At 43.5% G+C, this 12,643-nt stretch overlaps 1 protein-coding gene across 1 annotated transcript in view; it reads right to left on the reverse strand.

Annotated features, from left to right (window-relative positions):
* CACNA1B (calcium voltage-gated channel subunit alpha1 B) overlaps positions 1–12,643 on the reverse strand; it is a gene marked incomplete at its 5' end in the record, with an annotated part of 468,581 nt that overhangs the window by 184,623 nt on the left and 271,315 nt on the right. Inside the window, one exon of the mRNA XM_025211184.1 lies at positions 7,956–8,165. Within this exon, the coding sequence (XP_025066969.1) occupies positions 7,956–8,165 (210 nt within the window). The remainder of the gene's footprint in view (positions 1–7,955; positions 8,166–12,643) is intronic.

The raw sequence follows: 12,643 nt of genomic DNA on the forward strand, positions 1-12,643 counted from the left end.
AACCAAGGGGACCCCAAGGCATAATCTAGACCCACTCCCAATAAGTCTGCCATACTAGGTAGAAAGGAGAACTTTATTGGTTACAAAGGGTAGGGTTGGAATAGGGTACCGGGTAGAGCAATATCAGAGAAGTCCCCTAGAGCAAACTCCCATGGCTGGGTAGCCTTTGATCACACATCTGTGTTACTGCAAGCTATATATCTAATTAGATCTCAGGTAGCTTACTCACCAGTATCATCCAGAGGCAGGTGGAGATTCCCTCTGGAGGCAGGCAGTTTCTTGATCATGAGTTTTGAGAGAGAGCAAGTTTCAAATGGTCCAGCTCTTCTCTCTCTCTAAGTCTTCCTCATGGCTGCTGCCCCATGCTCCTGGGCAGTCCTTAACTTATATAGCCCTTATGACCTCATTTACCTGGTTCAATGGAGGCCAGCACCTGTTGGCTGTCAGGCAACCAATTTGAAATGCATCACTAGTTGCTTGGCAGACTGACAGTCTCTAGCTCCCCAGGGAGCCCAAGCCCCCTCACCCAGGTATGTGATGCCAGTCATGTAGGCAGAGGGAGCAGGTTTCCCCCCTCCCTCAGGAATGTATCCAGTTCAGGTTACCTAAAAAGATAGGGTAAGGTATATATCCTCTGCTGGGCTCATCTTAACCAAATTGTCACAGAGCAGAGTTTTTGGGGAGAAACAGAGGTGGCCTTCTGCCACAGGGGTACAGTGAACAATAAGCTGAATATGACCCAACAGTGTGCCCTTGTTGCAAAGAAAGATAATGGCATACTAGGCTGCATCAGTAAGAGTGTGATTATTCCCCTCTATTCAGCAGTGGTGAGGCCACATCTGGAGTACTGTCTTCAGTTTTGGGCCCCCCACTATAGAAAGGGTGTGGACAAATTCAAGACAGTCCTGTGGAGGGCAATAAAAATGGTGCGGGGGCTGAGGGACATGACTTATGAAGAAAGACTGAGGGAACTGAACTTATTTAGTCTAGAGAAGAGCAGACTGAGGGGGGATGGAATAGCAGCCTTCAACTACCTGAAGGAGGGTTCCAAAGAGGATGGAGCTCGACTGTTCTCAGTGGTGGCAGATGACAGAACAAGGTTGAAGCAAGAGAAGTTTAGGTTAAATATTAGGAAGAATTGTCTTACTAGCAGGGGAGTAAAACACTGGAACAAGTTATCAAAAGAGGTGGTGGACTCTCCATCCTTGGAGGTTTTTAAGACCCGGCTAAACAAAGCCTTGGTTGGGATGATCTATTTGGGGTGGTCCTGCTTTGAGTAGGGGTTTGGACTGATGACCTCCTGAAGTCCCTTCCAACCCTAATTTTCTATGATTCTATGATTTGTAAGTTTCCAGGTCATTATGAATATTTCATCTAATCTCCTGCATAAGCAGGCTATAGAACCTCCACTAATATTTTCTGCATCAAACATACATCTTCTGTTAGCTATTGCTTATCTTTTAAAAAGGCAATGGCAAATCTACTACTTGCATAGGTAAGTTGTTGCAGAGGTTAATTACTGTTAAGAACATGCATCTCATTTTTAGACTGAGTTTTTCTACTGGTAGTTTCCAGCCACCACATCTCATTTCAATGTTAAAGAGTTATCTTTCTAGTAGAAACCTCTTTCTCTTGAGAATGCCAGCAACAATAGTAACCAACAGGCAATGGTGAATAGGGCTGTGCAAAACGGCATCGTTTCATTTCGACTTCCATTTCAACATTTCAATGGGACAGTGTTTCGTTTCAAGTTTCGTTTAATTTTGAAGTACTGTTCCATTTAATTTTGTCAAAAACTTTTCGCTGTTTCAACACTGTTTCAACGTTTCACCCATAGGCTATAATGGGGAAGCATGAAACTACCTATAACTTTGTCATTTCTTGGCAGATTTGGATGAAAACATCAGAAATGGTAGCCCCCTCTGAAGGCATGAAGCCTTCCAGGTTTCAAGGGGATAGGTGCAGGGGTTTCTGGGAAAGGGCACCTCAAAGTCTTGGAAGCAAAACTCATGTCACTTGTAAGCGTGAAGGCACATGGTGGTGAAAATTACAGGGGTGGTAGCCCCTGCTGAGGCCATGAAGCCTGCCAGCTTTCAAGGAGATAGGTGCAGGTCTTTCTGGGAAACTGCACCTCAAGCTGCTGACAAGCAAAACTCGTGACGTGTGACTTTGTGTGTGTGTTAAGGCACAGTGGGATGAAAACTGCAGGGATGGTAGCCCCTGCTGAGGCCATGAAGCCTGCCAAGTTTCAAGGAGATAGGTGCAGGGGGTTCTGGAAAACCACACCCCAAACTGTTCAGAGCAAAACTCATGACGTACGACTGCGTGCGTGCGTGCGTGCGTGCGTGCGTGCGTGCGTGCGTGCGTGCGTGCGTGCGTTAAGGAGCAACTGTTCTTCCATCGCTCCCCCAGAGCACTGGGATTGGAAGGGACCTCAGGGAAGGATCACAGTCACTGGCCAGTTTCACAGTCAATATGAGAGCAGTCCTTCCCCCTCCCTCTCCTTAGTTTCTCTTTAGCTGCAAGCAAGCCCAGCTTCAACATTCAAAACATTTCAAGTTTTTCAAAACGTTTTGATTGCCCTCATTTTGTTTCAAGGCTGTTTCAAAGCCTTTAGTTTCATTTCAATTTCGCTGTTTCGAGCTCAAAATAAGTCAAAACAGCGTTGAAATGAAACACCCGGCAACATTTTGCACAGCCCTAATGGTGAATGGTTGTATAAAGACCACCTACCACCAGGGGCTAATTTAATCAATGTGACTGAACAAAGGTTTTTATTTTGAAGAACAGAGCTTGGTCTACACAATGGGACCCGGAGACTCATAGAACAGGTGGAACTGGTGTTCCTCCTCTACTGAGAAAGAAAACAGAATAACTAGTGAAGCACTGATTCTTATGGGTATACTGGTATCTATGGCTCTTTACTGAAGAACTATACCCCAAGAATTCACCTAAACAGATCAGGGTACGGCACAGATACTACAGTGAAAATAAGCATATGTTCTGATTCATTTCCTAGAGCGCCTACAGTTTCTTCAACAAAGCAGCTGAGACAATAGGAAATATGCAGAGAAAAGTAAATCAGAACATTTCAATAAAGAGAAAATTAAAAGAAAAGGACAAACAAATCAATGCAAACCCACAGATTCATACTAGCCATTCTCCAAGGAAAATTCATTTGTAACTTAATTAAATGCTTCCCAGAGAGACAGGCATAATTGAAATACAGGGTGCCTGGGTTGAGTTTCAAGGAGCAGCAGACCCTCCTTGACTCCACTCCGCCCCTATCACTCCTGCCTGCTGCAGTTCACAAGGCTGCTTTCTAGTTCGATTATAGGTACTTTCCATGAAACAATATAATTAGAAGCAGCTGAATTTCTCTTGTTCTCCATCAGACCAGCAAAGTGTTCCTCCTCTGGAGCAATTTGTAATCATGTTTAAAGTCTTTCAATCTTGTGCCTAAAGAAGTTATTACTTGTTTCAATGATATTCTTAAAATATTTTGCTTTTGTAAAATTTATAAGCATTGTACTTATAAGACTTCAAGAAGGACTCCTACATATAGGGTGTGTTCCCAAATCCATTAGAGGTGAGGATAATCAAAGACTTCAAAGTGCCTATGATTCAGCATAAAGACAGGCCAGAATAGAAATGATAAATCTGATAATCCTTAACATTTGGGAAAATTTGTTTCTACATTTCTGGATGCTTTTACAAACTCCTCAGTCTAGAAACTTTTAAAACAATTTTCTTCATGAGATTTCTATTGTTTTAAAATTAGAGAGATACTAGAAATCACCTCCCACCGCAAATGACTTCTCTCAGTCAAGATGGTGGCTATTTCCCTCCTGTTCTTAACCAAAAGCAAGAGGTTCAAAAGCAAATGAAAATTATTAATAAAAAAGGTTAACCACTATGGCTAAGTATAGACAGTCAAAAAGCCCAAGGCTGAATTGATTCAGTCTTTGCAGGTTAGTCTAAGATGCAAAGATTGAACCAATAAGCAAATGAGCAGACAATCACTTTTGATTGAGGAAATGCAGCCAAATGCTTGCAGTGGCTCAAGCCAGAAGCTGGGGGGGGGAGGGGGGGACCTAGAGAAAGCCTGTCTGCCACTGCCAAAGGGAAGGAAAGACACAAGCTCTCCACGACTTTTCCCCACTCCCTGCTGGAGTGGAGGGGGCATGGCCAGGCCCCAGCCCAAGCTCTGCCTGGGCAGGGGATGTTGCCAGGCTGAGGAGGGGGTGGGTGGGGGAAAAGGTAGCGGCACTTAATTCATAAAAGCTTGAACAAAAATAGTTCTCTCTCTGAAGTAGTATAAATTGAAGAACTATAAACACAGCGTGGCTGTATGTTTACTTCCTCTTCCAGCTGCCCCCAAGGTCTCTGGGATTTGCCGTCCAGAATCACAAAAGTAGGACTCTGCCGGGTTGCTCATCACTTCCTCTTCCTGCTTCCAGGCGTCTCTCAGATTTGTAGTCCATAGTTGCAACCAACAGTTAGTAAGCAGGGCAGAGTAGCTCTGTACTTGGGGGAAGGGGAATTTAACCTCCTCCCTGGCCCCAGACCCTAGCCAGGGTTTGCCTGGGGGGAGGCAGTGAGCCAGCCCTCACTGCTCCAGCTAGGGAGCAGAGGGGCAGGATCAACCCTGCTCTCTGGAGAAGATGGCTCAGCCCTGAGCAGCCCAGGGCTGAAAAGCATGCAGGGATGCTGGGGAACTGTGATTTAACTGTGAAGGGGTCTAGGACAGAAGTTTCATAAACCAGTTTGACCTAAATCTGTTAAATCTGATACTATGTTCAGCCAGGTTTATCTTAAACCAGTTTGTTCAACCAGGTTTATCTTAAACCAGTTTCAGCCATTTTGAAACTGTTTTGTGTGCACTGAACTTCTGTTCTGTTACAGATTTAAATCAGTTCTGTTCACTTAAACCAGTTTATGTGCAACTTCTGTGCCTAGCCTACTTGACCAATCAGACCTGAATTTAGCTGGCATTCTATCTAAATCTTTGGGTTCATCAAACCAAACCACTGGTATTTCTAGCACATGGCACAAGGCTCAAATCAAAAGAAACTACATTTTCATTTTGAATGGACAGAGTTTTTTTCTCCATGTTCAACATTTCCATGTTCTTATAATATGAATACTAGGAACACAAAGTACCTGCTTAGATATGAACTTCCACAAAATGAGTGGGTCTTTGGATTGGGGATTGAGTGTTCTAATTAATAAGAATATTCCCTGCACCATCCACTTCAATTCCTAAATGAGAAGGATTTTAGCTCGCAGACTTTTTAAACATTCTCTTAGAAATGTTACTGCATTAGTGAGTTCCAAGAAAGCAAGTTAGGAAATTTAAAGTTTTAGTGATGAAAGACTTAAAATACTTTTCTAGAAACTTAGCCCCAATTCAAGAAATCCTAATGCTTAGATATCTAATTACTTTGCCACTCTAGCTTATTATTTCCACTGTTTAACTTAGGAAATGAATAGGCAGGGCTAATTTTCCTGTGTGTTCTGTCTCTATTTCCACTCTGAGTCATTCAAGAGAAGTAGAGTTGAAAACATTTTTCACCCTTTCACGAATCCCTCATTATAGCTTTAGTTACCTGACATTATTAAATATTTTAGTAAACTTTAATAGAGACGTTTCTTGAAGTCACAGTGGGCACATCTACATGAGACACTACATCGCCATAGTGATGAGCTACAGCAATGTAGCATCAGTGGGCATGAACTGTGACACCAAAGCTATTGTGCAGCAGCAATGAGCTATAGCAGTCATAACTGTGGGTTGGAAATGACCCATGTGTCACCGGGGCTGTGCAGTAACGGCAATTACTGCACAGTTATTTAGTACTTGCTAAAGCTAAAGTACGTACTAAATAACAACTGCACAGTCGAGCACACATGCACATGCGCCCAGTAATTAGTGGCCTCAGCTTCCAGGTCAATTAAAAGGAAAGACATTAGAAGTTAAGCTTTTTTCCTTATTACAAGGGAGTAAGACTTTGTTCTTAAGTTATGGTGCTTTAAATTAAATATTTTGTTTAATTCTTATCTTACTTTTCCATCTCATTTATTTTTGTTTTGGAAAAATTGCCCCCAGATCCTGAATCCAGCAGCCACTGGTGAACTTTGCATATTGGTCCAAAGGCTTGAGATGTAAGAAACTAAGCATTCTGGCCCAGGCCTGCAAAACTTTTAAGCACATGTTTAATCTTAGGCACTGAAGTCATTGGCGATGTTGTCATGGACTTCCATGGCCCTAAAAATGACAATAGATTTTCTAACATACAACACACTGTAGTTCAAACTGTATACATAGAAGGAGAGGAGTTCCTGTCACACTATGCTGCTTGACATACGTGGCCACTTTCTGAAGTGCCTGCATGGGGGTCTGCCTGTATTAACAACCTGATCCCAGGTCTCAGCTGATGACTTCTGTTTACTGCAACCCCAATGAAGACTAGGAGCCTGATCCCAATATGAGTTTTGCAGTTGACTTCCCCAGGGATAGGGATCCAGGAGGAATAATAAAATGTGCATCATGCAGTTTTCATTGCCTGCCATACTTTGGGTTCATTTATACAACTTCCCTCTTAACAGAAATCCTAAGATGGGGAGTGATCTTGGAAGTCATGACACAGAACAGTGCACAAGGGAGCTCAATTACAGAAGATGGATAATGTGTGAACCTCAATTATGATAAGTGTGAGGCGATGCACATAGGGAAAAATAACCACAAATACACATATGAGGTGATTCTATATTAACTTTTACCACACAAAAAAAAGAGATCTTGGTGTTGCTGTGCACATTTTACTAACAAATCAAGTCAGTGCTCGGCAGCAGGTAAATAAAAACACCAAGTATCACTATACCTCTTTATAAATATGTGGTTGGTGCAAACTCCCATTTTTCAGAAAGTTTTGGGTCAAGCCTTGCTGCCTTCAGATAAACATAGTTGTAGTAAATACTGTACCCACTTCTGTACAAAGGGTATTGTGAAAGTATGAATATAATCACTAGAGACAGGTGCAGCTTTATAAAGGATTTGGTTGCAGAAAACAGGATTTGTTGGCTATTCATTTCAGAATAAAACTATATGTTTTAACAAAGCATGCAGTAACACTTCAAGAGCATTTAGGTAGTATTGTAAGCTCACTCTAATGGATGACTGAAGGCATCAGCCTAAAGCAAAACCAACAGACAGCACTCTTGTGTGCTATGACTTACATATCTATGGGACCCGAGACATATTTTCACAGAAGGATACTACTATGTGAATCCTTCTTGACCACTCCTGGTTTATTAAGATAACTGCTCTCATGGAAGGACACTTTCGTGAAAGCACATAGTTATGAGGGTTTTGTATAAATTAGTACAACTGTATTGAGTTAGTGTTAAATGTTGGTGGCTGGAAAAATATTTCTGGTGCATGTGGACTTCAGTGTCTGTCTTATGTTTATTATAAAAATGGTTTAGTGACCAGAACACGAAGAATCCCAAAGGCAAATTATCAACTCTAGTGTGACATTTGCATCCAGGAGGTTCTCTGGACAGCTGCTAAGGAAAACTGCTGGAGAAAATCATCAAGTTACATTTACCCAAGGTAATTCTCATTCCCCCACCCTCATACAAACCCCCCAAAATGTTCATCAAGTTTGTGGGTGTTCAGACCTGAAGTCTAGGGTTGAGCCTAGATTAAACGTCAACATTACCAACAATGCGATAAAGCATCCTGGACTACTTTTTATTGGATGTGACCCTTTTTCTAATAGTGTTTTGGAGGGGCAGTTAGGAATATATTCATGCAACTTTCTGGATGAAATGCAGGAAGTTGCAAAAAGACCTCAAGTTTGCAGACAGTGAGTGAAAATATGAACTGAGTGCTCAGAGCAATCAGAAAAGCAAGGGTTAGATGGAATAAGGTTATAATGCCCAACACTTACACAAAGCAGTGGTGAGTTTCTCTGGCTGGGCGTAATGCACCATGGCAACGCACAGGGTGTTCAGAGTAACAACACAGAGGACGATCCAATAGAAGCTTTGTGCTTTCACCATGCGCCGGATAAAGAACCGGAACATCTTCTCTTTCCTCCGGAAATATGAGGAACTTTCATTCTTTCCACTCTTCAGACTGGCACGAGCAAATGGAGACCCTGCACAGAGAATAGAGGGGAGAGTCATCACACTAAACCCATGAAGAAAAGAGGGGTGAGGGCACCTGAAATCATTCACAACGAAGAACCTCTCCAATCTCTGTAAATACAGTGGATGGATTTTGGCTCAAGGATTGGATTCTTAAGCCACTTCAAGACTCATCCATGAGCCGTGGTAGAGATCATCCTCAAATGGAGGGATTGCCAACGACAATAAATACAACTGACCACGCATCTGATTGCATTTAGAATGGGCCAAGAGACCCACTTGTCCCAGCCTTCCTAAAAGATTAAATCTCTTTCATAAAAAAGCACTAACAGGGATGTCCTGCACCTAAACCTGTTAAAGAACTTTGAAAGTCCCAGCCTACACTCTTAAATCCTCCCTCACTGGTTGAACTAAAAGTATGGGCAGGTCTACTGCGCTGTCCCTTCACTAGCTAGCCTGCATACCATGGTTAGCATTGCGTACAGCTGGTTCTGTGGCACAGAGAAAGAGGAACAGGCCAAGCCCCAGCACTGTGTGGTGACCTTCCTTGGGGAACTCAGTTCTGGCTGCCAGAAACCCTGGGACAGAAAATGGGCAAGACTTTTCTCTGTTCCCCACCACTACCCTGGACTGCTATGCTGAGCATTTACTGCTCCTTTACAAAAGGAAGTGTGTCACTTCATCTAGTGCTTCCTACCCACAGCAGCATCACCCTGCACAAGGGTGAAGTTGTGGATTGGTGGACAGTATAGAAGCAAATCTCCTCTCCTAATGCTTTGACGCTCATACAGGAGACATGGAAGCTGCTAGAGCATGCTAATTAGTATGCTTCAGCAGACACAATTAATCGAGTCTGCTCCGATGCACTGTAATTACAGCATGTCAGAACAGCCTCCCCACACGTCTACAGGCACTCCTTGTTTTAAAATGGTTCATGGCAGGGCTGTCACACATACAGCCTGCAGGTTGGATCCAGTCTGCAAGCCCTGACTCTGGCTTCTATTGGGGATCTTCCTGCAGCAGCAGCCAAGCGCCCAGGCAAGAGCTGCAGAGCTGGAGCCCAACAGCACTGTGAAAAGAAGCCTGGCACCATGGCTTGTTCCTGCAAGTCCATGGGATGCCGTGCTTCTTCCTGTCTGATCCCAGACCAGCTGAAGCAAGTGCCACGTATGCAGGATCTGGCATGGGGTGGCAGTCCCTGGGCCCAATCCAGCCCACGTGGCCAGCCCCCACACCATTCATGCACCTCACAGACCAGTTCCATAAGAGTCATCTGGCCCATGGGGCCAAATGAGTTTGACACCCCTGATTTATGGCTACATTATAAATTGGCTGCCACCATGCTCTATTGTGGACTGTTTCTCCCCAACTTCGGAGGTCATCCTGGAAGCTTTTGAGATGGATTTCAAGATAACTTTATACCATCTGTACTGAATATTTTAGGAAAAGGCACTTTGGTTTAGCTGATCATAAAGCATGCCCTCAGTTATTACTAAGTTGGCTAGACAAACAAGATGCCCAGACCATCAGAGATGAGCTTTTATGAACAGGCTCTGTGCCAAACACCTGGCAATGGTTAAGGATTTTAGCGGTGGGAATCTTATCTTGCCATTTGATAATGCGAAGACAGCACATATTGAACTGACTGCATTTCCGGCTGTAGCAACACTGTGTTGTCCCTGTCTCACTACCACACTGGAGTGTTATATGTGGACTTGCTCAATAGACAGTAAGCTTCATGCTGAGGCCCACACTCCAGTTGCTCCACCGGTAGTGCCACAGCATTTCAAATGCAGAGTTGGCCTTGTAGATTCAGTAATCTCACCAAAAGCTGTGGTGAACTGTTATTATCACTGATTTCATAAAACTCCCTTTGGTAATGAGGAATCACAGTGTTTCATATGTTTCATAGATTTTTAGGGTCCAAAGGGACCTCAGTAGATCATTAAGTCTGACCCCCTGCCCTGGGCAGGAAAGAGCACTGGGGTCAGATGACCCCAGCTAGGTGCTTGTCTAGTCTCCTCTTAAAGACCTGAAATGTAGGGGAGAGCACAACTTCCCTTGAAAACCCATTCCAGATTTTGGCAACCCTCACTGTAAAGAAATTTTTCCTAATGTGCAATCTAAATCTGCTCTCCATCAGTGTATGGCCATTGTTCCTAGTAACTCCAAGAGGCACCCTGGTAAACAGATCACCCCCTATTCTTTACTATCCCCACCCCCGATGAATTTGTAGATGGCCACAAGATCACCTCTCAACCTTCTCTTGCGGAGGCTGAAGAGATTCAGGTCCTTCAATCTCTCCTCATAGGATTTTACCTGCAGGCCCTTAACCATACGAGTAGCCCTCCTCTGGACCCTCTCAAGGTTATCCGCATCCCTCTTGAAGTGCAGTGCCCAGAACTAGATGCACTACTCCAGCTGTGGCCTCACCAATGCCGCAGAGAGGAGAAGTATCACCTCCCTGGATCTGTTCATGATGCACCTTCTAATGCATGAAAGAGTGCGGTTAGCTTTACTTTTCACTTCATCACATTGATGACTCACATTCACTTTGGAGTCCACTATGACTCCAAGATCCCTTTCTCCTGCTTAGAAAGTCACCTCCCAACCTGTAGGTGTGTTGGTGATTCTTTCTCCCTAGAAGCAGCACTTTGCACTTACCTTTGTTAAACTGCATCCTATTCTGTTCTGCCCACATTCCCAACCCGTCCAAATTTGGGGGTCAGACTCGATGATCTATTGAGGTCCCTTCCGACCCTAACATCTATGAATCTATGAAAAATCTGCCTGAATCTGCTCCCTGCCCTCCAGTGTGTTTACTCTGCCCCATAATTTGGTGTCATCTGTGAATCTGGACAGAGTGCTTTCCACGCCCTCATCCAAGTCACTGATGAAGATATTGAACAGCACTGAACCAAGGACCAAATCTTTTTTCCATGTCAAAAAATGCCTACTGCCCAATTGTGGGTATGATCCCACCAGGTTTCTGTTAACCCAAACAGGTCAAAGTCTTTGTTTGCAAGCAGGAGTACGAGTTCCTCCTGCTTGTTCTCCATGCCGCTGGCAATAGTACGGAGGCACCTAAGTCCCCCCACCCCGATGGGTGCCCTTGGTACCCCCCTGTCCTATTGTCCTTCAAAGCAACAGAATTAACCACAGGCTAAGAAGGATGCTGCATTGGCATTCTCATTTTATTTTATAAATAAAGGCCTCTCAAGGACCCACAGCAACACTGAACTTTCAAAGCCACAGAAAACATCTTCACAGAGATATTCCACTGTCTATATAACCTCACCTCTCTTGACTTGCATTGATTTCTGAGGTAAACAAATGCACCAAATTCTGCATTCACTTAAACAGAATCTGGAATAACTTCACTGAAGAAAATTAAGTCATTTTGAATATACACTAGCTTTTGGCTCAGATCAAGTGTATTTTCTATTTCCAATAGGAAATCACAGATATGAAATATAGCTCTGAGAGTAGAATTTTACCTATCATCTGGAAAACAGTAACAGATATTCAAGCAATCAGAAACCTGGAGGGCTGCATAGTCCACTGCCTGGCAGAGTACTCCAATGCTGATATTTCCAGTCCAGCACTCCAGGTGCCTGAAATGAGGTAGCTTGCATCAACCGCGGCGGACTTTATAGCACAGAGAGGGAAGGGATGAATAGGAGCAAACTGTGGATTTTAAAAATTATCTCAGAAAACACACTGTGAGTAATGTTAATAGTTATAGAGCTTTACAGTGTGGTTATAAGGTTCATGGAGTCACTTTTAATTGAATTACAAAGCACCTTGTTCAAGAAACAGCCAGCAGGAGACTTGTCAATGCATGTACTGCCCTGATCTGTGCATTCGATTGGCACTTTTCAATTAAACTGTTAGTTCTTCTCGGATACTTATGAACACAGCAGAGATGCATTCAGAGATACATTCAGATAGCATGAAGAAAACATCCAAAAAATGTCCCTTTATACACGATCCTCCTTACGTTTTGATCAATTATGCTATGCACAGTTTCATTCTCTTCGGAACGGGAGAGTCTCCCTTTCAAAGCCGGCAGTGCTTTCTGTTTTCTCTCTAATGTATTTGTTTCTTCTTCTCCACCATTTTCCACACATTATTGAACATATTCCTTTGTGGATGAGCCAGTCGTGCAGAAAAAAAAGGCCTGTTGATATTTTCCTGAACATATGATCCACAGATGATCTGAACTCAACAGAATATCTAAGAAGCCAGATCCTTCTGTGTCCCTGGCATCTGCCACTTAAAATGTTAGGGTCCGAGACCTGGTTAGGTGGCATGAGCAGCTAGTATCTGAAGAGAATGTGGCATGAATTAAAACCCCCAACAAGTTATCCTGGCAATAAGTAAACACGGAAGCAGCATGGTTTACCTACCACCCACACAGCAAGCAAAATTCCCTCAGGGAAGGGAAAGAAAACACATTACAATGCTAGCTTCTTCCCCCTTCAGCAGG

This window comes from Alligator sinensis, unplaced genomic scaffold, assembly GCF_000455745.1.
Source record: "Alligator sinensis unplaced genomic scaffold, ASM45574v1 scaffold323_2, whole genome shotgun sequence".
Classification (NCBI taxonomy): Eukaryota; Metazoa; Chordata; order Crocodylia; family Alligatoridae; genus Alligator; species Alligator sinensis.